The sequence below is a fragment of the Babylonia areolata genome, chromosome 24, assembly GCF_041734735.1.
Source record: "Babylonia areolata isolate BAREFJ2019XMU chromosome 24, ASM4173473v1, whole genome shotgun sequence".
Lineage (NCBI taxonomy): Eukaryota > Metazoa > Mollusca > Gastropoda > Neogastropoda > Buccinidae > Babylonia > Babylonia areolata.
The window spans coordinates 14,794,425-14,819,848 of NC_134899.1; the positions used below are offsets into that span (position 1 = coordinate 14,794,425).

General features: G+C 44.2%; 1 protein-coding gene across 3 annotated transcripts in view; it reads left to right on the forward strand.

Annotated features, from left to right (window-relative positions):
* Window positions 1–17,655, forward strand: part of LOC143298801 (uncharacterized) — a 37,970-nt gene extending 20,315 nt beyond the window's left edge. For all 3 annotated transcript variants that reach the window (XM_076611768.1, XM_076611770.1, XM_076611769.1), the window contains exons 2-8: window positions 1–1,279; window positions 3,586–3,658; window positions 10,195–10,280; window positions 11,822–11,929; window positions 13,055–13,114; window positions 13,664–13,744; window positions 14,849–17,655. The exon at window positions 1–1,279 is cut by the window's left edge and continues 70 nt beyond it. In XM_076611768.1, the coding sequence (XP_076467883.1) occupies window positions 1,205–1,279; window positions 3,586–3,658; window positions 10,195–10,280; window positions 11,822–11,929; window positions 13,055–13,114; window positions 13,664–13,744; window positions 14,849–15,280 (915 nt within the window). In that variant the 5' untranslated portion in view covers window positions 1–1,204 and the 3' untranslated portion in view covers window positions 15,281–17,655. The remainder of the gene's footprint in view (window positions 1,280–3,585; window positions 3,659–10,194; window positions 10,281–11,821; window positions 11,930–13,054; window positions 13,115–13,663; window positions 13,745–14,848) is intronic.
* The last annotated feature ends 7,769 nt before the right edge of the window (window positions 17,656–25,424 follow it).

Consider the following 25,424-nt stretch of genomic DNA (forward strand, 5'->3'; position numbering starts at 1 on the left):
CGGAAGCCCGGATGTCATCAGGTGCCCGTGTGCCCACTGTCATTTTGGTCGTCACCGCCTCTGTCACGTTCTGTGCTTTGTTTTCTCCCTTTGGGTTTCTTTTCAGACTCTCTTCCAGTTTAGCTGATGTGTTGTGGTGGTAAAAAAAAAAAATACCAAAAAAAAAGTCCCAGTAATACAGTCCAGTATAAAAGTCCCCAGGTAAAACAACGCCCAGGCTATACCTGGCGGGTAATCAATTAAAAAGCTCCACTGTGGTCTGCCGTGTGCGTTGACTCACCAAGGGGTGGACCCACCTGCACGGTGCAGAGGATAATGGACGTCGCTCATTAATTCCAAACGCACTACACAGGCTGCCGGCTGATTGCAATGGAACACGACACCTCGCTCCCACCCGGAACACAATAAGTTAAAGGGGTGGGGAGGAACACGACAGGTAGTGGAGGACAGGTCTGAAGGCCAGCAGTTCGTCCAACGATAACAGTAGACTGCGCGTGCTGTGACGTCACGACTGTAAAAATCTGCATACACCCGTTTCCTTCCACTACCACTCCTGCCTCTCGTAATGATTCACCCCGCCACAGATCGACGACAGCTAGGGAAGAAGAAGACACCCGGTTAAAGCCTGAAAGAACAAGGTTGACGTCAAAGCCTTGCTCGTGATAACGGCACCCGTTTTGCGCTTGCAAAACACAGCTAACTTTTCCTCGGCATTGATTTTTTTTCTCCCCACCTCTTTCTTTCTTTCTTGTGTCTTTGTACGGCTGGCTTGCTTTTCTTGCCCTGACAGCACGGTCGTGTCTTTTGTGTCTGCTGCTTTGCACAAAAGACAAAGTGGATCTTCATCTTTATTTTTTTTTCTTCTTCTTTTTTTCTCCTGTTCGTCTTTAAAAAGCAACAGCCTACGCAAAGCACAGAACGGAAACGGTTACTACGCAGCATCTGAAGCTCCCACCGGGGCCACACACACACACACACACACACAGAGGAGGAGGTTTGGGTGTCTTGTCACGGGGTTTGGCTTAATTGGACAAAGCGAGTTCACCCCTGAGTGACCGTCAGCCCACCCCACTACTAATCTGGCCACCCCGGATTTGAGGAGACAATTTGTCCCCATGACGTCCCACGGTGCCGTGTAGAGTTGTGCGGGTTTGTGGGAGTGTGTAGGATACAGTGGAGGAGTTGTCGTCGTTACCGTGTGACCATGGCCATCATCTCCAGCTTCCTGTGTTGGAATAACACCCGGACGGGCAGTGCTGTGTGTGCCTACTATTCCTTGGTGAGTCTTCGTTCTGTGTGTTTATGTGTGCGTCCCTCTGTATCCCTCCCTTTCTCCCTTTCTCACTTTCTCTATAGCATTCTCTCTCTGAATCTGTCTCTCTCTGTCTCTCTTTCTCTCTTCCCTCATTGTCCTTTTTTTATCATTTTCGCTTATCTCTCCCTCCCTCTCACTCTTACCTCTTCTTATCCCTCATCACACATACACACACGTGCGCACGCGTGCTCAACACACACACACACACACACACACACACACACACACACACACACACACGAACACACACACAAACACTAATCGCCGCCAAGGTCCGGAATTTTCACGGTGTTATCAGCAAAAGGCTGTCTCCATGACGCCGACAAGTATTCACTGCCCGCACGATGGGTGCAGCCAGACACTCAGACGCTGACTCCCCCAACGTCCCCACTCATGTTTGTTGACTCAGCTCTTGGCTCTGCCAAACTGTGAACAATACACAAATATATAAGCGCGCACGCACGCACGCACCCTCACACACACACACACACACACACACACACACACACATCAATTGAAAAGAAACATAACACTCATCTACCTTTCCACCTACGCACCCCACACACACCCACAGAGAGAGAAGCGGGAAGGAGAGTTGAAAGATGAATGCGGATACAAACCGAATCTGTTTTAGTGAAAAGAAGTTCAGCTGTAGAAAGAGGTGAGACGTTTATCAGCGTATTTAGGCCAACCGCAGTTTGATTTTGATCGATGAAAGAGAAAGAGCTTGGGCGAGAAGGTGGAGGGTTTTTTTCTGTCAAGATCTTGGCTACCTCAGCACCTGGTTATTTTGGTATGGGTTGGCCAAGGGCCTGCTTTAAAGAAACGTTCGTTTACTGGCATGTGTAGCCAACCCCGTTGATTCCCTGAAACAGATCAGGTTTGATTCCATCTTCATGCTTGCTCTCTCTCTCTCTCTCTCTCTCTCTCTCTCTCTCTCTCTCTCTCTCTCGCTCGCTCGCTCGCTCGCTCTCTCTCTCTCTCATAAAAAATCTGAATGCTTGCATATCAACTCAAGAAAATGTTTAAAGGCAGTTTGCTTTATACTTACATAAATCCTTCAAAATACGTCCCTTAATGTGCGCTTAGTTGTTTGCAACCCAGTTTCATTTGTTTGTTCAAACTATTTACTATGATTTTTTTTATAGATTCATCAAAACGAAAATGTTCACCTTACCCCTTCAAAAGGGGCCATGGCCTTTCTTGAATAAATTCTCTCTCTCTTCTTCTTCTTCTTCTTCTTCTTCTTCTTCCCTGCCAAATGTACCAGAGGATTGTTATCATATAAGACAATAAAAAAAAAAATATTTCAAAAATAGCGCAATGGCGTGTTGTAACAGAGACTGGGATACATAGCTAGTGAACGGTTATCAATCAGGACACACAAAATTATAATTCCGTCTGAAAATGATATTCCTGTATTAACTAAGCCATTGACTGCTGTACCATGGTGACATGATATCAGTGTGCCATAAATTGAAAGTGCAGCGACTAATGACTAAGTTGACTAACTCGTGTGAATGTACAAATGGTGTAATCGATTTTATTGAACAAAAGTAATGCAGTCCCAATAGGAAGACGTCCAAATAGAGGATGGTGACTGACATCCTGACCTGTCAGCTCTGTCACAGGCATCAGTCCTTCACATATGAGCATACTCATCAGCAACAGTCAGTGAGGTAATGCAGTGAGGAGGGTGGAGGCTGTATGTCGACCAAAGCGATGTCTCTCGTGGTTTTTCAAAGCGACTGGTTGACACATATGTCTATTTCATGGTGTGTTTCGCTAGAATTGGCATTCCATTTTTTCCAGCTCATGCAGCCGCTGTTATACCTGACAGAGCTTTTTAATAACGTTGCTGCTTTGTTTCGTATTTTGCTACATATGCTGCTTTTGTTGTCTTCTCCTCTCCTCCCTCTCCCTCTCTCTCTCTCTCTCTTTCTCTCTCTCTCTCTCTCTCTCTCTCTCTCTCTCTCAGACATACTACATCAGAGACCCATCTCCCACCTGGCACTCACTCTGTCTCCCTCTTCCTGTCAGTCGCTCCTTTCTTTCTTTTTTTTTTTTTTTTTTTTGACCCAGCCATTTTCTTTGCCAGTCTGTGGACAACACACACACACACCTGCGCGCGCACCCGAACGCATAGTATATTAAAATACTTCTTGGTATCCGTTTCATACTTATTTCCCAGTGTCCCTCCTTTGACACCCGACGTGTGAGTGGCGGTTGAACAAATGCAGTGATGATGACAGGTGTGTTGACTGTTACAGGTGATCTCCGTGGTGTGCGTGTCCTTCTACGTGTTCCGCTACCTGGCGCTTGGGGAGATAGAAACTGCAGTGGGTGAGTTGTGTGTGTGTGTGTGTGTGTGTGTGTGTGTGTTGAATAGATAACAACTGAATAAAAAGTACCGCAGTTTTATCTCTGATAGGACGGTTCCTCTGTGTGTCAAGTTCCCAAAAGTCAGCAAAGACAGAGACGTAAGTTCCAGAAAGCAGAGGCGCTGTGAACGGCTGGAAGTCTGTCTGTACCGTTTTGCTCTTTTTTTCTTTTTTTTTCCTGTCCCTTTGCCGAGAAGAGGAGTGATTCTCCGGGAAGCACGTGAATCGTATGCAGGTCACGACCCCAACGTCACGTCCTGTCAGAATTGATCCACAGACGATAGCTGTGCTCCCCACCGACCCACTCGTTCACCCGTCTCAGTTCCTCTCCTCCTTCTCAAACTCCGCGGCCCATGCTGGTATTTGTTGGTTTTTTTCTATTTCCGGGCAGCTACAGGGGAAAGTCTGTTGGCGTTTAGCCTGTGGGTGTCCTTGGTCCTGAACTGTATGTTTTGTCCTGAAACGAACGGTCTGTGTCTGGGAGATGTCTTATGAGGGAGCTCTGATAAAACGGCACTTTCACACACACACGCGTGTGTACTCACACACACACACACACACACGCGCACGCGCACACACACACGGGGGAGGTGATGGAGAAAGAACACTACCCACAAGTAGGAAAATAACTGAGACGAAGATAAGGAATATGAAACAAGGAATAAATGAAGTTGCTGTTTATGAGACAATTGTACGTGATTTGAATGCTATGACTTTGCCCCTAAATCATGAATCTGGGAAATAATAAGAAAAGAAATGAAAGCAGACCGAGGAGGAGACAAAAGAAAACCCAGTCATGACAGAGAAATGGATCAAAGAAACTGGCAATGAGCGTGCACTGGAGACAGAAGCTTGTGGTGACTTGGAGGTTCGTACAAATTTTGAAGTTCCTTTTGATTGAAATAAATGAATAAATGAAAAGACTCGTATTTGTAAAACTTTTTAATTTGGGCTGTCTGTATATTACTGAATGAAAACTAGAAAAACACCATTTTTGTCTTTCATGAAGCAGTGCAGTGAAATCTTTCACCCAAATTTACGTTTGAAAGTGAGATTTTAATGGAGAAAAAAGAAACTGACCCAGCTACTCAGAAATCGCTGTTCTCATACCGCAACGACGTCGTTTCAAGCGAGGGGCATAAGCCCATAATCAAAGTGACCTGATAGGGACCCGTGTCAGTGTGTTCCCCCTACCCCACCCCCCGCCCTTCCCTCAGTCTCAGCGACAATGGGGAAATGCTGACCAACGCCACACAAAGCTGTCCTGGCCATTATTGTGTCTCCTACAGCCCCGTCCGCCCCCCGTTGTGCTGAGTGTGTGAGAAGCAGCTTGTGATCCCGGTCAGGGTGGGGTGTGGGAAATGGGGTTGTTAGGCTGTAGGACAGGACCTTCCGGACACTGGGGACCATGGCTGACAGGAAGTGATACAAACTTCTTTTTTTCTTCTTTTTTTTTCTTTTTGTTATGGATGGAAAAACGGCAGTCAGACCTCGACTGACAGTGAAAGCAAGAGAAAGATGGGAGGAGAGCAAAGATATATACAGACAGACAGACAGACAGACATAAAGAGAATGAATACGTATGATTATATGCCAGACTTTCAGCCTAATCGCAATAGAACACAAGGGAGAAAGGGTGCAGAATAACAATACATTGCAGTATAGTGAACAGATGTTGTATGCAAGTGTTCTTCACGATTGGGGACCCAGACCGTGGTGACACAGGATGTGATCAATGACACTGCGATAACAGGCCTGTGGTTTGTCTGTCTGTCTGTGTACGTGCATGAGGGAGCAAAGAACGATGATCAAATGTTGTATTGAGGGTAAATTGGATTAGCTAAAAGCTTATTAATCTGTGCACTATTCCCTAAAAAAAAATGAAAAAAAAAACAAAACAATAAGGGAGACAGAGGATGATGGGTCAGTGCTAGAGATTGGAAGATAAATACCTAATATAGTTAGCCTACCTAACGGTCCCCAAGCTTTTGTTTTGAAGTCATGATTGCGAGAGACAGGACCGGTGTATAACCGTAAATGTTCAGTTCACAGAGGGACTGGCAGTTGAAATTTAAATTTGTGTTGCACATATCCACTTCAGTAATTTCGTTTATTGGCCAGGTGACGTCAGTGGTTTGGCAGTGGGTAAAACACTGAGTACCACTGGAAACATCAATACTGATTAAACAATGACATGCCAATAGCTGTTCGTGACTGAACGAAGCATAAACGTCCATTTGAGAGAATCTTCACGTCGGTTAGAAACAGAAAATGGATGAAGAAAATAAGTGGGACAGCAGCCAGACATGACATACCAATATCTGTTCGTGATTCAGCTAGCTTTAAAACTCCTTAAAAGCTTCATATTGCTCTGAAATATAAACTTTGAAATAAAAAAAAACATGTGCTGTTCGTGATGTAGAACAGTCACGTTAAGGGAATTTGAATGATCGTCCAAAAGCGAAACTAAATCCTGTTTCTTCTTTTTCATCTTGTTCTTTTATTTTTATTTTTCTTCTTCCTTGTCTCTTCTTCTTCCTCCGCCTACCACTGCTTTTTTCCATTGGATATTTACATCACTGTTATCGATTTGTCGAGTGCCTCAGGATTGTAAAATACGCTGCTATATGGAGTTTGTACATGCGAAACTGCATATTTGTTTGGGTTTTTTCGGGGACTGTCTCTTTCTTTCTTTGATTTATTGCATGAAATAAGACTCGTTTTCTAGGCATGGACTGATGCTTCATGGCAAAATGTCGCGTTGATGTTGTTGCTGGGGCGTTTGATGGCACGTCCGATTTTTCTTTGTCTTCTTTTTTTAATAACTGGGAGTGTTTTATGCACACTTGCACTCCTTTGCTTGAAAAAAGGTAGAACGCGAAAGTCAGAAAACAGATGTATATATCAGAGGAACAGCACATTTTGAGTGAACTGCATGCTGTTGATTGGTGTACCAGTTATTCATTTATTGTTTTATTTCATTTCCTTGTCAACTGACGGACACTGAATGAACAGAAAGAAGATTTTATGGTTTTATTGTTTGAAGCAGACACTAATATTGTTTTATATATTTGACTTGAATTAAGAGTTTGTCAGGTTTGGACACACAAATGGAAATATTAGCAGACTAATATTTTGCTTCTCATTCCTCCTTCCAGATACACACTATCACTTGAAGTGGAGTTAAAACACCTGTTGGCAGAAAGCTCTGAACGTCAATTTAAGCAGTCTTTAATTGTTCAGATAAGGTCCTGTTCTACAAGGCGAGGGTCTTGGTTCGGTGAAGGTTGCGTTGTTCGAGGGGGCATAATCTCACCCCAACTCTCTCCATTTGTGTCTCTTACATCGCTGGCCGTGGGACTGGAGCCACGTGCAGAACAGGTTGTGGCAATGACAGAGCGGCCAGTGTCTTGTCTTTAGCGTGAAATATGACCTTGAATGGGTTGCATGAGACGATCTTGAAAGCGATGTTTGCTTTGAGAAGAATCTTTCGAAGTATAAGGATTTTTCCGTGGAGTTACGAACATTCTTAAAGATAAGTAAACTTAGCGTTGCTATAAGTTCGTTTATGCAAATCACCCCAAACGCCCAAGACCCAATTCCTGAAATGCCTGACTTACAAAATTGTTTAGACATACGTACTTCCACGTGTTTGGACGCATGAGGCAGTCAGAAGGGCTCCATAGCCAGCGACACCCCATCGTCTGTCGACAATTCTGAGGCCTCTGTCCACAATATGACGCAATTTTCATCTTGGACCTTCCACTGTTTCTTGATTAACTTTACCCAACGTTTTTTGTTTCTTTGTTTTTGTTGTTGTTTCGCTTGTTTGTTTGTTTGTTTGTTTCCAAAATGTCATTGAAAACCGCGTGTTCATCAATCACCGGAAGAGCGAAAGTTTCTGGATAAGGTCTCGGAGGAGAGAGTCACCTTTCAACTCTGTGTGTGTGTATGTGTGTGTGTGTGTGTGTGTGTGTGTATACACATGTGTGTGTGTGTGTTATCTGTGTTTCTGTCTCTGTCTTTCTGGCTTCCTTTTCCACACTGTTTCCATGACTTTTTTCCGCTGTGTGTGTGTGTGTGTGTGTGTCTGTATGTCTCTCTCTCTCTCTCTCTCTCTCTCTCTCTCTCACATGCTTTCCCTCCTTCACCCTTGTTGCTCCTCTGCCCTCTCTGGGTCCCTCTTTCCTATTTGTGTGACTTGCACACGAGCGCGCACACGCAAGCAAGTTTCATGTGCGTGTAATGAAATCCCTCGGCCCAGTTCAGTGCATGAAGAATAACAATACAACACTCTTAGCCAAATCCTATTTCGTTACATGCACGCGCACACACGCACTTACACACACACACACACACACACACACACACATACACACACACACACACATAGACACACACACACCCACACACACACACACACACACACACACACACACACAATGCACACTTTTCTGGTCTCTTGCAGATTGAATGGAGGGTTTACAGTTGGGCTTTAAAAAGGATTCAGATCAGGAAATTGCCCCTTGGGAAATTAAAGCGTCTGTTGGCTCACTAAATCAGAGCCGCTGAACTTGTTTGCATAATTGCACACACACACACACACTCGCACATACACACCAAAATATACGTGCACACACTCAAACACACACACACACTCTCTCTCTCTCTCTCTCTCTCTCTCTCTCTCTCTCTCTCTTGCGCGTGCACACAGACACACACACACACACACACACACACACACACACACACACACACACACACACACACACACACACACACACACACACGAGGCGCAATGGCCTTTTAATGATTAAACCATCCATGCATTCATCTTTCTCACGCACGTACGCGCGCGCACTCACACACACACACACACACACACACACACACACACACACACAGAGAGAGAGAGAGAGAGAGAGAGAGAGAGAGAGATGAGCTCGAGCGAAGGATTTGGAGCACACGGTTCATTTGCTTTGAAGACCATACTGAATGAGTTTTGCTCTCGTTTTTCTATTTGCCATGCCCCAGTTCCTGTAAAAATCATTTTTGCTCTCGTTTTTCTATTTGCCATGCCCCAGTTCCTTTAAAAATCATCTTCGTCGTCATCCTCCTCTCCGACTTTCTCATCCACTGCTGTTGCTGCTGTTTTTGTTTTGTTGTGATTCTTGTTATGAATATAAAAACGGAAGGGCTTTTAACCTGCAGATGATTTATTTTACAACTATCGCCTTGCTTGCTTGTGTGTGTGTCTGTGTGTGCGCGCGCGCGTGTCTGTGTGTCTGTGTGTGTGTGTGTGCGTGTGTCTGTGTGTGGTTTGTTTGAGTGTTTTGTTTGCTTGTGCGTGCTATTTGTTTTGTGTATGCTGGGGTGTCGGTGGGAGGCTGGAGGCTTTTGAGCCCTCCATGTGTAGAAAGGGATGAAAGGTTTCCCAACAGAGCAGTTGTTACCGTCATGAATCACTGATATTTCCCTCTGTTTCCCTAATCACGCGAACTGAAGAGAGATAGACATGACTGAAATGATCGAGAGAGGGAGAGAGAGAGAGAGAGAGAGAGAGATGAAAGGTTTCCCGACAAGGCAGCTGTCACCATCAATCACTAATATTTCCTCAGTTTCCCTAATCATGCGAACTCTAGAGAGAGAGAGAGAGAGTGATGACTGAAGTGAAAGAGAGAGAGGGAGGGAGAACACACACTGCCATTATCGATTCCACACTATTGACTCTCTCGCGTCACCATAACAGCGCTGGGTTTGGAGGACCCAGCCTGAGTCATCACTACTATACAATCGTTGCCTGTCCTCCGCACTGCTGTGTTCACGACACTGCCAAGTCCAGATCACGATCTAATCCAACCAGAAAAAACAAATAGTTTACAGGTGGAGTGGGAATCCTTTTTAATGTCCCATTACGTATTCTGGTGCTGGCAGACATCTAGCTGATGTATTAATTTCCACATTTGAATGTTATCGTGATGGGAGACATCTAGTTAAAGTATTGATTGTCACATTTGAATCTTATCATTTAAGAAAAAAGAAATAGGTATGAGAGCAAGGGGAAGTTGTGTGGTGAGTCGGGAGAATCAGGATTGGTATACGGTGGAATCATTGTCCACATACCGTTTTTGTTCGTGCGATGATTGGTGTGTGTGTGTTATCATTACACTTCAGTTACAACAGATTTTTTTTTTTAATCTCCGTTGAAATCCAGGGAGAGCTCATCGCCAGTATCCGGTGACACCCTTCTGTGTGTCTGTGTGTTAGCGCGCGTGTGTGCATGTATGTATGTGTATGTTTGTGTGTACATACGTGCGTCTGCGTGTGTGTGTTCTTCTTTTTTCTCTGTCTTCATATTAATTTGGTTTTTGTCTGTGGAGTTTTTCACACTATTATTATTATTGTTGTTGTTGTTTTGTTGTTGTTGTCATTATTATTATTATTATTATTATTATTATTATTATTCTGATAAGACAACATGACAACACAATGTTTCAGAATACAAGGGCATTGTGTACCCAGGCTTCGTTGTCTACACGGTCATGATCGGCGTGTCTCTGATCATGCTACCCGGGGTGTACATGGTCAGTATAAACTTTCACATCCGTGTGTGTGTGTGTGTGTGTGTGTGTGTGTGTGTGTGTGTGTGTGTACTTGTTTGCATGCTTTGGTATGTATAATAATGAGTTAGCTGAGTATATGTTCTGTTCGTGCACACTTGGATGTCCATGTGCACATGCATGTTTGCATCCATGCGTGAATGTGCTTTGTGTGTGTGCAGATGCACGCACGTACACACAGACACACACACACACACACACACACACACATATATATATATATAGAGAGAGAGATATATATATATATATATATATATAGAGAGAGAGAGAGAGAGATAGATAGATAGATATAGATATATATATATATGTGTGTGTGTGTGTATCCTCCCTCAGCCGCCACAAGACCCCTCTTGTGCTTCAGTTCGTTCTGTCTTCCCTGTCCGCCCTCTCCTAAACTCCCAGCCCCTCACCCTTCCAATGACCCTCACCCCCCCACCCCATCCTCGCAACTCCCCCAGCCCAACCTTCGCACGCTTTTTCCTTTATCTTCGTCGGGGGAAAGAAAACAAAGGGACATAACCAAACACGTTGAAGGTTGCACCTGCTGTCCTCTCTGCATCTTTTCATCATATCCGTCTTCGATTTTCCCAGGCTCCCGTTTGTGTGTGTGTGTGTCTGTGTGCATTGCCATGTTTCTGATTGAAGTCTTGACTCACGTCACTGCCTCAGGGGAACCCGGTGGTACGGCGCAACAGACACGCACGCACGCGCGCCGCGCACACACACACACACACACACACACAGCCATCTAGCCAGCCAGTCCGCACACACGGACACAACATATTTCATCCGCTTGAGCACGCACACAAGCATGCACATGTGCGTGTACCCACGCACGCGCATGCGCGGGAGAGTGCAAACACCACACACAGATACACACGCACGCACGTGCCCACACGCAGACTCACCCGTGCGCATGCACACAAACACACACACACACACGCACGCACACACACACACGCACTTACTCGAGAGCGCGCACGCACACACACTCACGCATGCACTGCACACGTACATACACATGCAAGTACACACACACAGCCTCACGCTTGCGCGCGCGCGCGCGCACGCACACACACACATTCTCTCTCACCCACTTCTTTTTTTCCTTCTGACTGAAGCCCTCCTTCTACTTATGTATGACAGTGCTCATGTGCATGTGCGTGCATCAACGTGTTTCGTGTGTGTATGTTTCATGTGTGTGTGTGTGGTCGTGTAAGCCTATGTTTGTGTACACGTCTGTACATATAATTATGAGTGTGTACAGGTTCGCGATTGTATGCACTTTTTAAGTTTCAGTATGTTTGTATCTGTGTGTGCGCGCGCGCGTGTGTGTGTGTGTGTGTGTGTGATTGCATGCGCGCGCTAAGACAGTACGTGGTGTGTTGATAGGATTAGTGTGTGGAAGTATCCAGGGTATCTGATGTTATGATCAGGGTATGTGTGTGGTGTGTTACCCTGGGTGCCTTGTGATGATCTGGGTATGTGTGTGGTGGGTGTTACAGGACAGAAAACTGTTGCTTCTACCCTGGGTGTACACGCTGGTTGTGACGGTGCTATACGAGACGGGGGCCATAGCTCTGCTGACCACAGTCCACCTGTCACACGATAAAGTCAGTCCTTCCCCCCCCCCCCACCCCAGTTGTAATTGTTACTTGTATACCGCCTATCTTCCACCAGAGACCCAACCCAAAGCGCTTTACAAACACGGAGTCATTTGCCCAGTTGGCTGCCAACCTGAGTAGAGCTACAACAGCTCCCTTTAGACGCTTATCATTAGTTATCTGTTTCATTATGTCAGGCTTCAGTCACACACACACACACACACACACACACACACACACACACACACACACACACACACACACACACACACACACACACACACACACACACACACACGTACATCACAGTGGATTTTTCTTCAGGATTTTAGCAGGAGCAGCTCTTTTGTTGCTTTGGGTTCTTTTACGTGTGCAACGAACACACGAGACCTCGCTTTATCGTCTCATCCGAATGACTACGGTCGAAATCACCACTCAAGGTCTAATTAGCACAGAAATGGGTAAAACCAACTTAGTCAGTTGGTAACCTTTATTTATAATTATATTACGCTTTTATCAACGTAAATAATTATTTGGAACTGTGTTATGCCTTGGTATGACATCCATCAAATTGCATTACATCACTGTATAATTCATCACTAATTATGTAGTTCTTTGAAGCAGTGATAGCTAAAGATTAATTTACTAATACAATCATTACGTGTACTTCCATTAAAATGTATCTGCGTAAAAGGAAATACAATCAACAGCAGTGGTATTATTCTGAAGAAATCTTACGTTTAGCGATCATTAAAATTTACTAAAAATGTTTCATTTTTTATGTTATCTATGTCTGGTTCAGGTTCAGAAATGATATCTGAGACTTGAAAGTTCAACACACACACACACACAGAATCGATGTTTTTTGTTGTTGTTTTCAGTTGCTTTATTGAATGTCTTTTAGATTACATTCAGATAAACAAATGCATTGCGTTTGCAATTGGGTTGGAATGCATACAAAGAAAAACAAAGTTTGTGTTAGACTTTTCTTATCGATGTGATGTGACAGTTATTTGTGTTACAGCCGACTTTCTTCAGTACATTGCTTTATTCTAGTTTTATTATTAAGTCGTAGACATGGGGAAATGTTATAGGGATTGTCATCTCATTGCGACTGTGTTCCGTGTGTTTCAGATTTTAAAAGGCTGGGAGATATCTGCCTTGTGTTTTTACACCTTCCGACTTCTGGCAAACGTAAGTCTGCTGTTGGCGGGCGAGCGCATGCTTCATACTCGTCATTGTCATCATCATCATTATCATCGTCATCATCTTGATGTTCTTTCAAATAATAGTGTGTGTGTGTGTGTGCGCGCGCGCGCGCGCGCACGTGCTTGTGCGTATGTGAGAGTGAGTGTTCATGAGCGAGTGTGCACGCGCACGCGCATGTATTCATGCGTAACCGTACATGTCTGTGAGTCCATACCAGCGTGTGAATGTTAACCTGTGTTGATGTGTGCGTGTGTGTGTGTGTTTAAGAATGCATGTGTATATGTGTGTGTGTGCGCGCGCGCGTGTGTGTGTGTGTAAGAATGTGTGAGTGTAAGAATGCATGTGTATATATTATGTGCGTGTGCATGAATACATATGTATGTGTGTGTTGACACTAATAAAGTGTGATTGATATGGTCCAGAGTTACTGTTTCACCTGTGGTGTGTGTGTGTGTGTGTGTGTGTTTGCTTGTGTGTGTGTGTATACACGTGTGCATTGTGTTGACCCTAAGAACAGTGACTGGTGTTTTACAGTGTTACTGTTTCGCCTGTGTGGTGTCCCAGTACCAGGAGCTGACAGAAGGACGGGGAACTTACGACTATCTCTATAAACCTGTACGTCTTGGGCCTGTTTGTCTGTCTGTCTGTCTCTTCATCTGTCTCTCTGTCTGTCGGTCTCTTTCTTTGTCTCTGTCTGTCTGTCTGTTTCTTGTTTCTCTGTCTGTCTGTCCGTCTCTTTCTTTGCTAGTCTGTCTCTTTGCCTGTCCGTCTGTCTGTCTGTCTGTGTGTCTGTCTGTCTGTCTGTCTCTCTCTCTCTCTCTCTCTCTCTCTCTCTCTCTCTTTCTATCTGTCGGTCTATCTCCTTTCTGTCAGCCTCTCTGTCTCTCTCCATGTGTCCCTCATCCTCTCTTCACACACACGCACACACACTTTCTCACATTCACACGCATAATGAGCGCACGCGCACGTACACACACACACACACACACACACACACACACACACATACGCACATGCACACACACACACACACACACACACACACACACACACACACACACACACACACACACACACACACACACACACACACAAACTACACGTCAAAGATAAAGTGGAAGGTCGTTAGAATTAAAGAATAATGATTATGTTTTTATTTGATTGCGTGTGACAATAATTGTGTTGTCTTTGTTGGAGTGGGAATCGCATCTTCTCCCACCCGATCCCCGTGCTTTAAAGCAGATAAGGTGTAGCGTGTATTGATCAGTGCGCACGCGTTGATGCTTCCTTTAAACATGCGTGGCAATTTGTGATGAATGCAGTGACTGTTTATACTCCAGTCTGCTGATTCCTGCATTGTTGCTGGACCTATGAATTGTGTCTGTGTCTGTGTCTTTGGCTGTTTGTGTGCACTCGCATGGTATTTACTTTTGTTGTTTTTTTGTTTTTGTGTGTGTGTGTGTGTGTGTGTGATGGTTATCGGTTTATGCGTTTCCGAATTCGACCCCTCCCACCCCCTTTTTCTTTTTGTTTTTTGTTTGTTTGTTTTTTTCAGAATGGTTGACGTCACCGTAAGATTTGTTGGTAAACGGTTATTACAGGTAATGGCAAATAGATATTCAACACACACTAAGATAAAACAACATCTATGTGTTGTTGTTTTTTTCTATGTATCACTTAGATAAAACAACATCTATATGGTTTTTTTCTATGTATCAGCGGCGGCGGAGACTGCCCCACCCGCCGCTAGCCGACGGCGACATTTACTACCCGCCGTACGGCGCCCAGCTGCCGCCCTACAGCGAGGCCAACCCCCACAAGAACTTCAACCCCCCGGACTACGACAAGCTGTCCATCATCTACGACAACCCCGCCTTCTGCACGGAGACCTCGGGCACGTTGCCGCCGTGTCTGCACTGCGAGGAGGCGGAAGCCTTCCAGACTCTCAGGCTGGAGATCAACCACCACCACCTCCAGCCTCACGCGGACAGCTGCACGGAGGGGGAGGGGCCTGAGGGGGGGCGGGAGACCGGGGACGGTGCTGGTGTGGGTGTGGGTGGGGGTGGGGGTCAGTTTTGCTTCAGCGCTGAGGTGCACTCCAGCCCGCCCAAGAGGGACATGTACAGGGCCACCTACGTGACGTGGATATGAGATGGAGAGGGACTGGTGTGTGTGTATGTAAGTGTGTGTGTGTGCGCGTGTTGATCATGACTGGTGCACCCCAACTCAGCTCGCTCTTCACCGGCGCGGGTGTCTGTATGTGTGTGTGTCGATGGTGATACCACTTATAAATAGAAATGAAACTCAACTCGTTCTTTGGTGCTGCAGTATGGAGAGGGGGTGTTCCACTCACGGTCTGTTGAGTCTGTCCGTGCAGAAGGCTGTCAACAGCTGCAGCAGATGGAGACATCCCTGGTGGTGTTGGACTTGGTTTCACCGTTCCGTGCAGTCAGGCTTTCAGTTTTCACTAACAGCTTAGGCTGATACTGATAGAGCCACTCAGTCATTCTCTGTCAGTCGGGTGAAATAACGATGCTAAGAATAACAATGCCAGAATAAACAGTGAAAGTGACATATATATATATATATATATAAACAACCATTTTGCCGTTTTCATGCGATGGGCAGTTGGCTGCCAATTCCACGAAATGGACAACATTATGCTGATTATGTGTAAGACCTTTCCAAACTTGCCTGTTCCACTGTATCAGCACCTAATTCCGCGAAAGCGGAAGCCGATTACGTGAAATCAGCAACAGTGATAATTTATTTACACATTATATATCATAGATTATGAACATACCTATGACACAAACATTACACATACATATGACCCCTACGCAATATAATATAACTGGCAGATATGACTGTTGGTCGTTCTGTAATTGAAAACAGACAGATGCTTTGTTCGAACGTACAACTCCAACCATCGCGTCGAGATCTGTTGGCAGAATAAAGGTATGAAGACAAGTTACAGTATGAAATGCACTGTCAGACAGGCTGTTAGTGGAGAGAAAAGAGGCATTTCTCATCTTGAGTGGAAATTTAATTTCTTCATCAAGTAAAAAACATAAGTGTTTTGGTTTGGATTTGGTTGTATTTTGTGCGCGCGGCCGCGTGTGTTTTTTCTGTGACGAACAAAAGTTGTTTTTCAAATCCTGCTTGTATACATCGTGCTTTTGTGTATGTCTGCGCGTGTTTTCGCGTGCGTGTATGTCTGTGTAATATGTTTCTGTACAAAAGTTAAGATTTTGCCTGTGTATCACGTGCTTGAGAATTGTTATTCTGTGAGTTGTGAATCTGTCTCTGCAACTTTTATGTGAATGATTGTATAGAACAAATTACAGTTAATGTAGAGAAGTCTACACGGAGCGTATGGAATTACATCTGCACATGAACATAACTGGTCCCAGGGACTTCAGTGTGTGTATGTGCGTGTGTGTGCAGTCATGCTGTGTGTGTGTGTGTGCAGTCATGCTCCATGTATGTGTGTGTGTGTGTGTGTACGCGTTGTCCACTGATGCTACAAGTTCATAGGCGGAAGGGAGGGGGCGGGGGTCGTGACAGAAGTAAGACTTATAAGAGACCAGTTTCCTGTGTGACGGATCAATACATGACAGAACTTACTGTCGTCATACACATCTGGGCTGAGCATGTCTACATCTTGTCGCCATGGAAACACTTGGCAAAGGGCAAGACACAAGTGAGGGAAATACAGGCTGTAATGACTGGAGAGAGAGGAAGGGAGAGAGGGGTTAACAGAAAAGCTCATATATAATTATGGTATAGGTATTTTAGGAAGATCAGATTTTTTTTTTTCTTTACAGCCTGCTTTGTCCGAATTTAATAGAAAATGTTGATTACAGTTCTATGTTTTCTTTGTGTGTTGTTGTTGTGTGCGTGACATGAATGACTCGATAAACATTTATTGTGGTGCATAGCCCACTTTTTTGTGGTGACAAACTCAAAATGACTATTTGTTGCATTTAGGTATTGGTCTCAGCACCACATAGACTGATCAGTGTTAATGTTTTGAGAGAGAGAGAGAGAGTGATGTATGAGCAGGAGGAAAAAATGTGACCCACAAGTGAATAGTATACTCTGTCTCGGGGAAACAATTTTACAAGTTCGAAGCGTTTCACGTTCAGTCGGTTGGTTGGTCCAGCGGAATGAGTTCTCTCCCTTCCACCTGTTAGCCATGTGATTTGTGTGTGGGTGTATGTGTGTGTCTAGGTTGCTGCCATCGCGAAAATGACACCCTAATTAAAAACAAACAAACAACGGTTTACTACAGAATGTTTATGAGATCAGTTTTGTGCTTCCATAGTAATCTGTAAACAGAAGCATGGATGCAGTGTGTGGCGCTGCACTGTGGCTCTGTTCCACGGCACAAAAAGAACGGGGACACCAACGTTCTCACGTAGAAATTCTGCGGTTCCTCTCAACACATTATGCAGCAAGATTGTTTGGCAAAGGCGGTGATCTGTGTCTGCAGCCTCCCCTAAACAAACGAACACCCCCCAAAAGCCCATTCACTCAGAAAAATCACTCTGTCCACAAAAAGATAAGCGATTTTTCCGTGCATTCAACGGACAAATCATCTTTGAGCCCTCTCAATAATTTACTAATAATTCAAACATTAAACAATAACGCCATGACAAAATTATTAATCAAATTCACAGAAAAATCACTTAGCTTTCGTTCTGAAGCTTGTAGGTTGCCTGTAAAAACTGACCAGCGTGATCTTAACACCTGGCGGATTCATTCAGCCATACTACACGATTTCAAATGCTGCCCACCCAGCTCACAGTCATGATGGGTCCGCTAAGCGTTGCATAACTTCAAAAAAACAACAACAAAAAAACGGTTTACTACAGAATGTTTATGAGATCAATTTTGTGCTTCCATAGTAATCTGTAAACAGAAGCATGGATGCAGTGTGTGGCGCTGCACTGTGGCTCTGCTCCACGGCACAAAAAGAACGGGGACACCAACGTTCTCACGTAGAAATTCTGCGGTTCCTCTCAACACATTATGCAGCAAGATTGTTTGGCAAAGGCGGTGATCTGTGTCTGCAGCCTCCCCTAAACAAACAAACACCCCCAAAAAAAACATTCGTTTTCAAGTCTTGTCACAGCTGGATTCGGGCTGAGATAAACTGAAATGTGACTGAATCCAGGGTGGTTTCAATTTATGAGAGTATGTGTGCATGTTTGTGTGTCCTGTTGCCATTGTGCATGTCTGTGCAAGTGTGTGTGTGCGTGCGTATGTGTGTGTGTGTGTGAAACGCGTTCAAAGAGAGTGAAAATTGTCGGTGTGACATTAAAATGACGATCTCAAGTCTACGAGCCGACAGCCGTTTAACTTCAAAATGACGCACTCCACATTCCATAGAAGTGACAACCTTTCCTGTGTTATGTTACATGAGTGAGTCTCCTGCACTGGACAAGTGTTTAGCCTAACTGTGAAATGACAAAGAAGAGAAAATCTAATTTAATGGCAAAATTCAAAATCAGTGAATGGATCACTTCTGTTTCAACACAGGTGCTGAGCCTCCCTCTTGGTTTGGAAAAGTACATAACTGAGCATGTGAAGTCATGAAATGGGGCTTGTAATTATTTGAAACTTTCTGGTGTTATGATATTGAAAGTTATGTTTTTGTGAAACTGCCTGCTCTTTTGACAGTGACCGGCACACACTCCGACGGCACATCTTTCTATTTTCGCTCTCACGTGCTCGAGTCAGACGCCCTCCCCCATCCCTCTTCCCCCATTTCTCTCCCCCTCCCCCCACCCCCCTCCCCCACCCCCACTCCCCCGTCCTCCACCCCTCTCCCCTGCCCCACGCTCTGCCTGAGTGGGACTCATCTCGTACCACTGTAAGACAGCAATCACTTATTTGGTTCAGGTTGTGGTGAAAAGATTGATGTGAGGGGGGCCACAGGTGCTGAAGCAGTGTTTACATGTCTGAAGTGTCATTGTGGAGAATTGTCATGTATGATTATGCTGTAATAAAAGTTATGGGAAAAAAAGCCTAGAACGCCCAGGTGTGTTTACAGTGATTCTCTGTGTCTATCTCTCTGTCTCGGTCTCTCTCTGTCTCTCTCGCGCGCGCCAAGCACGCCAGTGCTTATCTATTATCTTCGAAATATAGAATTTTCTCTTGTCTCTATCGCTCGTTCTGTGTGTGCGTGAGTGTGTGTACACGCTTTCGCATATATGTATGTTTCAGTGTGTGTGATGTTTTGATATTTTCCTCCAGTCGGCTCTGTCTCTGCTGGCAGAAGGAGATGCATATTGACTTTTTTTTTTCTTTGGCCATGATTTTTCCTGAAATTTTGTTTTGACAACAGTTTCGTCCAGCATGAAACCAGCGCCACTGCAAAAACAGTAACAACCATTTAATCAGTTGGGGTTTTTTGTTGTATTGTGTGTGTGTGTGTGTGTGTGTGTGTGTGTGTGTGTTTGATTGAGACACAAACTTTGGTGTTGTGGAGAGAGAGTGGTGGGATCTGGCCGGGACAGAAGCCTGGACGCCTTAGAGCGGTCGTCGTTACAGAAACAAAAAGAGTAATCGGTGGAGAAACCGTGGGTGTAGGCATGATTATAATAAACAAACAACCATTACTGTGGATGACAGCCCGCCATCTGCTCCAGACACATTTAATCCGTTTTGAGAAAAGGGGGACAAGCCGGGGCTAACGTGCTGTGTTGATTTTCAATTACGGCGCCTGTTTGCCTTGTCTTTCCGTCCCCCCTGAGGGGCTCGGTCAGAATGGGTTGAAAGGAGGGAGCGGGATGGGGGTGGGGGGTATCGTGATGGATTACTTGCCAATCGGGCATCAGCTAAAGATACAGGCTTCCATAGGAGGGGTGAAAATTAAGATTAACGGTCAAGCCACGTAAACATTTTTTTCTTCTTGTTCGTTCGTGTTATGGAAATAGCTGCTTTGTTGATCTTTTATCTTTCTAGTTAATGTCAGGTGTCTGTTTGTTAAGCGCGTTGGGTTACGCTGCTGGTCAGGCATCTGCTTGGCAGATGTGGTGTAGCGTATATGGATTTGTCCGAACGCAGTGACGCCTCCTTGAGCTACTGAAACTGAAACTGAAAACTGTGTTTGTTAGTTACATCATTTACCACATAGGTCTCCCTACTCCTAACCTTTATATTCCAAATAACGTGACGCCTGCGACGGACAGAGCATTGTCCATATTTACAGGTTGTTGTATTGTTCTGCATTTAGTTTTTTTTCTCAACAGATTTATCTGTGTGAAGTTAGGACTGCTCTCGTGGGGAGAGGACGTCGCCTACCCCTTTTTTCCACAGTTATATATGTTTAACTATATAAGTACAATTAGATTTTTTTAACAGAATTTTGCAAGGAACAACTCTTTTGTTGCGGCGTGTTCTCTTACATCAGCAAAGTGCATGTCGCACATAGGACATCCGTTTATCGTCTCATCTGAATGACCAAATCGGGTATATTTACTAAACAAGGATATCCGTATCTTCCAGACCTGAGCGTTTTTTTACCACCCCCGTCCGTTGAAGGCTAATGATTTACAAATTACTGAGAAACATCTGGACACAAACTACATGGTAATCTTTTGATTCGCCCCTCCCCCCCCCCCCACCCCCACTCCTCTCTCTCTCTCCCTCCCTTTCTCTCTCTCTCTCTCTCTCTCTCTCTCTCTCTCAGATACAAGCACACAAGTACTACACAATGTGCACTCCTCCCTCGAGCGCACACACACACACACACACACACACACACACACACACACACACCGTTGGCTAATACCCTGATTGATCTTTTTCCTCACCTTGATGTGATAATGAAACGGACGTAGCTTGAAGAAAACGGGTAACAGAAGTTTCTCTTCACAAGCCATTCCACCCCGACTCCAGTGCAATATCGTATTTTCATGAGGTCAGCCTCGTGTGCTGGCGAAATATCAGAGGTTCTAAATACCTGAGAGAGTAGATAGCACCGTGGAAACGTTTCTTCTGCAGTGTGGCACTTGGAAGTGTCGACCTTTTCTTCCTTGGTGATTATCTGTTGCCATTGGCTGATTAGTAAGTCAACATTACCAGCGTGTGCCTGAGTGTGTATGTGTGTCTGTGCCTGTGTGTTTGTGTTCTAATATCAATAGTATATTCATATTCCATGCACACACACACACACACACACACACACACACACACACACACACACACACACACACACACATACACCCACGCACATGTTCTCTTTCACACATACAGAGACACACACACATTTTCTCTTTCACGCACACACACACACACACACACACACAGAGGGACGTTCTGTTTCAGTTTTGTTTTCTGTTAATTTCTAGGTCCAGAGCAGAAAGGGGGGGATTTTTAACACCGATGGTCGATCAGTATCATTCTTTTTTCTCGTTTCCCGCTGGGCTGCACTGGAGACTGGGACAGCTCAATCAATACAAGGGCTAGGACCAGCACAACACAAACCAGATTTTAAAATGAATGCCGATAATTAATCGATCACTGCCCCTCCACCCCCACCCCTCGAGGCCCTGCCCCCGCCGCCCCCGGTTCATTAACCGGTTGGTTCCCAGTTCATTCTGAGCACGGACAATAATTACTTGTGAACTCACTGCAGCAGTTCAGAGATCAGCTCTCTGCCTGGTCTTTGCCGATGTCTCGACAATAAATTGCAGGATTTGACTTCAGGGGTGTCAGTCAGTGCAAGACCAGTGCAATACAATAGCAGTCTGATGAAGAAAGAGAAGGAAGGGGAGGGAGAGAGAGGTGGTAGGTGGAAAGGCTTCTGATTAAACAACAACAGCGAAAGAAAACAACCCTGTCTAACACACTGTTTCTTGTCCGTTAAGCCAAGAGGGTTTGTCGTTTTTTGTTTGTTTTGTTTTCTTGTTGTTGTTTTCCCAAAGACAGTGCCGGCATCGTGTCCTCGTGTTCAAAGTTCGTTGTTGTTGCTGCTGGCAGTCATCCAGACCATGGAGTTGAAATACACGGCCCGCATTAACCAGAAGACCAGAGAGCCAATATGAACATCGATCATTTGAATGCGACGAGTGCAAAGTCAAAATGATCTTTAATGAGGGTAAAAGAACAAGGTCATACAGTTCTTTTCATCCTCCCTAAGAAAAAAGAAGAAGAAAGGATAAGAAATATTTAGAAAAAACAAAACAACAACAACAAAAACAAAAACAACAACAAAAACAAAAACAAAAAAAAGACCAAGGAGACGGAAACGAAGCACAGAATGAAAACCACTCATCACAAGCAATACACAAGGGGGAAAATATCCAACAAATAGCAAATAAGCTACGTGTATGTGCATGATGTTGACACAGTTATAACACACGAAGGCAACATCTTTATATCGATAAATATAGTCAGGACGAATATGTACCAGTTTTCAGTATGAACTCTGTACCTTAGTTTCAGTTTCAGTTTTCAGTAGCTCAAGGATGCGTCACTGCGTTCGGACAAATCCATATACGCTACACCACATCTGCCAAGCAGATGCCTGACCAGCAGCGTAACCCAACGCGCTTAGTCAGGCCTTGTGAAAAATAATAATAATTTTTTTTTTAATGATAATAATAATATTAGATAAATACATAAAAAAGAACTACTACTACTAATAATAATAATAATATGTATAAGGCGCAAAAACGTGAAGAAATCGACTATAAGTGTACAAAAAAATTAATAATAATAAATAAATAATAAAATAAAATAAATAAATATAACTAACTAACTAAATAAATAAATAATAATAACATAATTTTAAAATGAATAAATAAATAAATAATAATAATAATAACCTGTACCTTAAAGTTGTTTAAATAAAGAATCGTAGAACTTCTATTTGGACAGAATGAACTATGTACCATGACTCAGTTTCAAACCAAGGAAAAATGGTGGGTGGGTGTTTTGTTCTTTTTTGTTTTTTAATTGATTCTGGTGAAAGATTTATATGATCATGAATTGTGTCGTATAAAGAAGACATGTACACAAAGAAAAATGCTGCATAAGAAAAATATGCTTGAATGGTTCGCACCTTCGTTTGTACCATGATGGAGAGAAAAAAAGGATAGTGGAAGGGGGCAGTCTTACCTATGGAAAAATCTGTGTATGAATAGAAACAACACGTCCAGATATTAGTGGGAAGAGGCTGCTTGGCATCGAAGGGAGGGGCGTTGCTTTTGATGGAAATATCTGGCATTAAGTGGCGGGGGATGGGGGTAGGTGGGGTGGAGGAGGGGACATTAGAAATAATCGAGAGGGAGTTAGAGGCCCCCTGTATTGGGTGCCTGGCTGCCTTGACTGGTTGGGCTCTGAGCTTGCAGTTAAACGGTTAAACGAATCACTGACATCCAACATAAACAAAAATTGGCTGCTGTGGTGTAACGTGTATGGATCAGTCCGCACACATTAACGCTTGCTTGAAACTGAAACTGAAAATTTCTGCATCCAGACCCCTCAATGCCCCCACCACCCTTCCCCACCCACCCACGAAGCAAAGACTTGTCCCGGCATGATATAACGTGCAGGTCCTTGTCACGACCAGTGGTCCTCTAATCAACAGTACATGCCTGCAGCCTGTTACACCGATCAGCGTGCAGATAACGTCACTCACTGCCACCGCAGTGTGCGTCGTTCGTCAGTCTGCCGTCTCTTTCACCCCGTCCTCCAGCACTCTGATAACATTCAGTCCATGGCTTTTGACTTCAGCCGGACATCTGAATTAAGTCTCCGTCAAAGTCAGTTGGGTCTGGCTTTGGTCGTTTTGTTGTGCTGTAAAGAGTTTCCCGGCCTTTTGAATTGGTCTGGGTGTCACTTCGCTCTGACCAGGTGGGAAAAGTGGGCCGTGCTTTCGAAGAGTGTTTAGAGTTTGTGTTATTTTTTTAGGATGAAGGTGCCTTGTGTCCAGAAGTTTTGGGTCTGAAACGGCAGTGGACCAAATAAGTGACGAGTTCAGGTGGTCTTTGTTTTTATTGTTTTGCTTTTGTTGTTGTTGTTGTTGTTTTTCCTCATGGGAGTTTACAATGTTAGTATTCTTTGGGTAGGCTACTGCTTCGGAGGGGGTGGGGGTGAGGGTGAGGGTGAGGGGGGTGGGGGTGGGGAACATATTGATTTTAATGCTTGCAGAAATTTCGTATGTTAGCTTTTGTGTTTTTGTATCTCATGCGCGCTTCCGTCCGCGTTTGTGGCGCGTTCATTTGTGTGTTCTTTCTTTTGTTTGTCTTTCACCGTTTTTCATACTGGACGAACAGTTGTATGTGTGAACGCGCGCACGCGTTTATGTGTGTGTATGCGGATGTGTCTTTGTCACTGTATGCGTGTATATATAATATATGTGTGTGTGTCTTTGTGTGTGTGTGTGTGTGTGTGTGTGTGTCTGTCTGTCTGTCTATCTGTCTGTCTGTCTGTCCGTAAGTCTTTCTGTCCCTCTCCCTTTCTTGTGAATTGATCACAGACAATCCTGAATTCGCACGATCTGTTGTGCTGCGCTCAATTGGTTTCGTCTGTTGCAGAAGTCTGATTACTGGGAATCTTTTACAGAACATGAATATTCATGATGTGATATTGAAGTTTGCTGGTGCTTCTTGCCCTTGTTCTTTTTCTTCTTCCCTGAATGAACACAAAAAAAAAATCACTTTTCAGAAAAACGACGGAACTCTTGTGGACATTTGTGCAGAATAAACTATTAAAATTCAGAAAGAAAAGTTCACAAAGAAAGAGTAGAAAGGCAGCTTCAAAGATGGACAGACCATGTCAGAAGCGTGGAAAGAACTAAAGTGACCTTCACACAGTATGTGGTGCAGATATCACTTGATGGATAAAAGACTTCTGAAGAACAGACGGATCTCTGTATTCGCTTTGAACGAGACGATCCGGAAAAAAAAGCAACCAAAAAATATATAAACCAGAAATGGTGACCTTAGAAAAAAAAAGTTCTGAAAAACGAAAATGATTTCCTTGTTGAACCCCGTGTTTCAAACATATCAGGTATAAAATATATATTGAAAAAAAAAAAAAAAAAGCGATTAGTCTTAGTGAGATCTGAAGCCGGCTTTTGAAGACATGTGCCTCACACAGTTACGTAGTGTGTTCAGCAGTGTGTTCGCGTGGTCCCAAATCGATTGATGTGTATCAATGGGAAATAAAACAAGAAAAACAATACTCCCTTTGTCAAATAAGGAAAAAAAACCCTGTCTGCCACTAGCCGCCGTGGCAAAGTGGTTAGCGTCGCGGACTGAAGACGGGAAGGACTCGG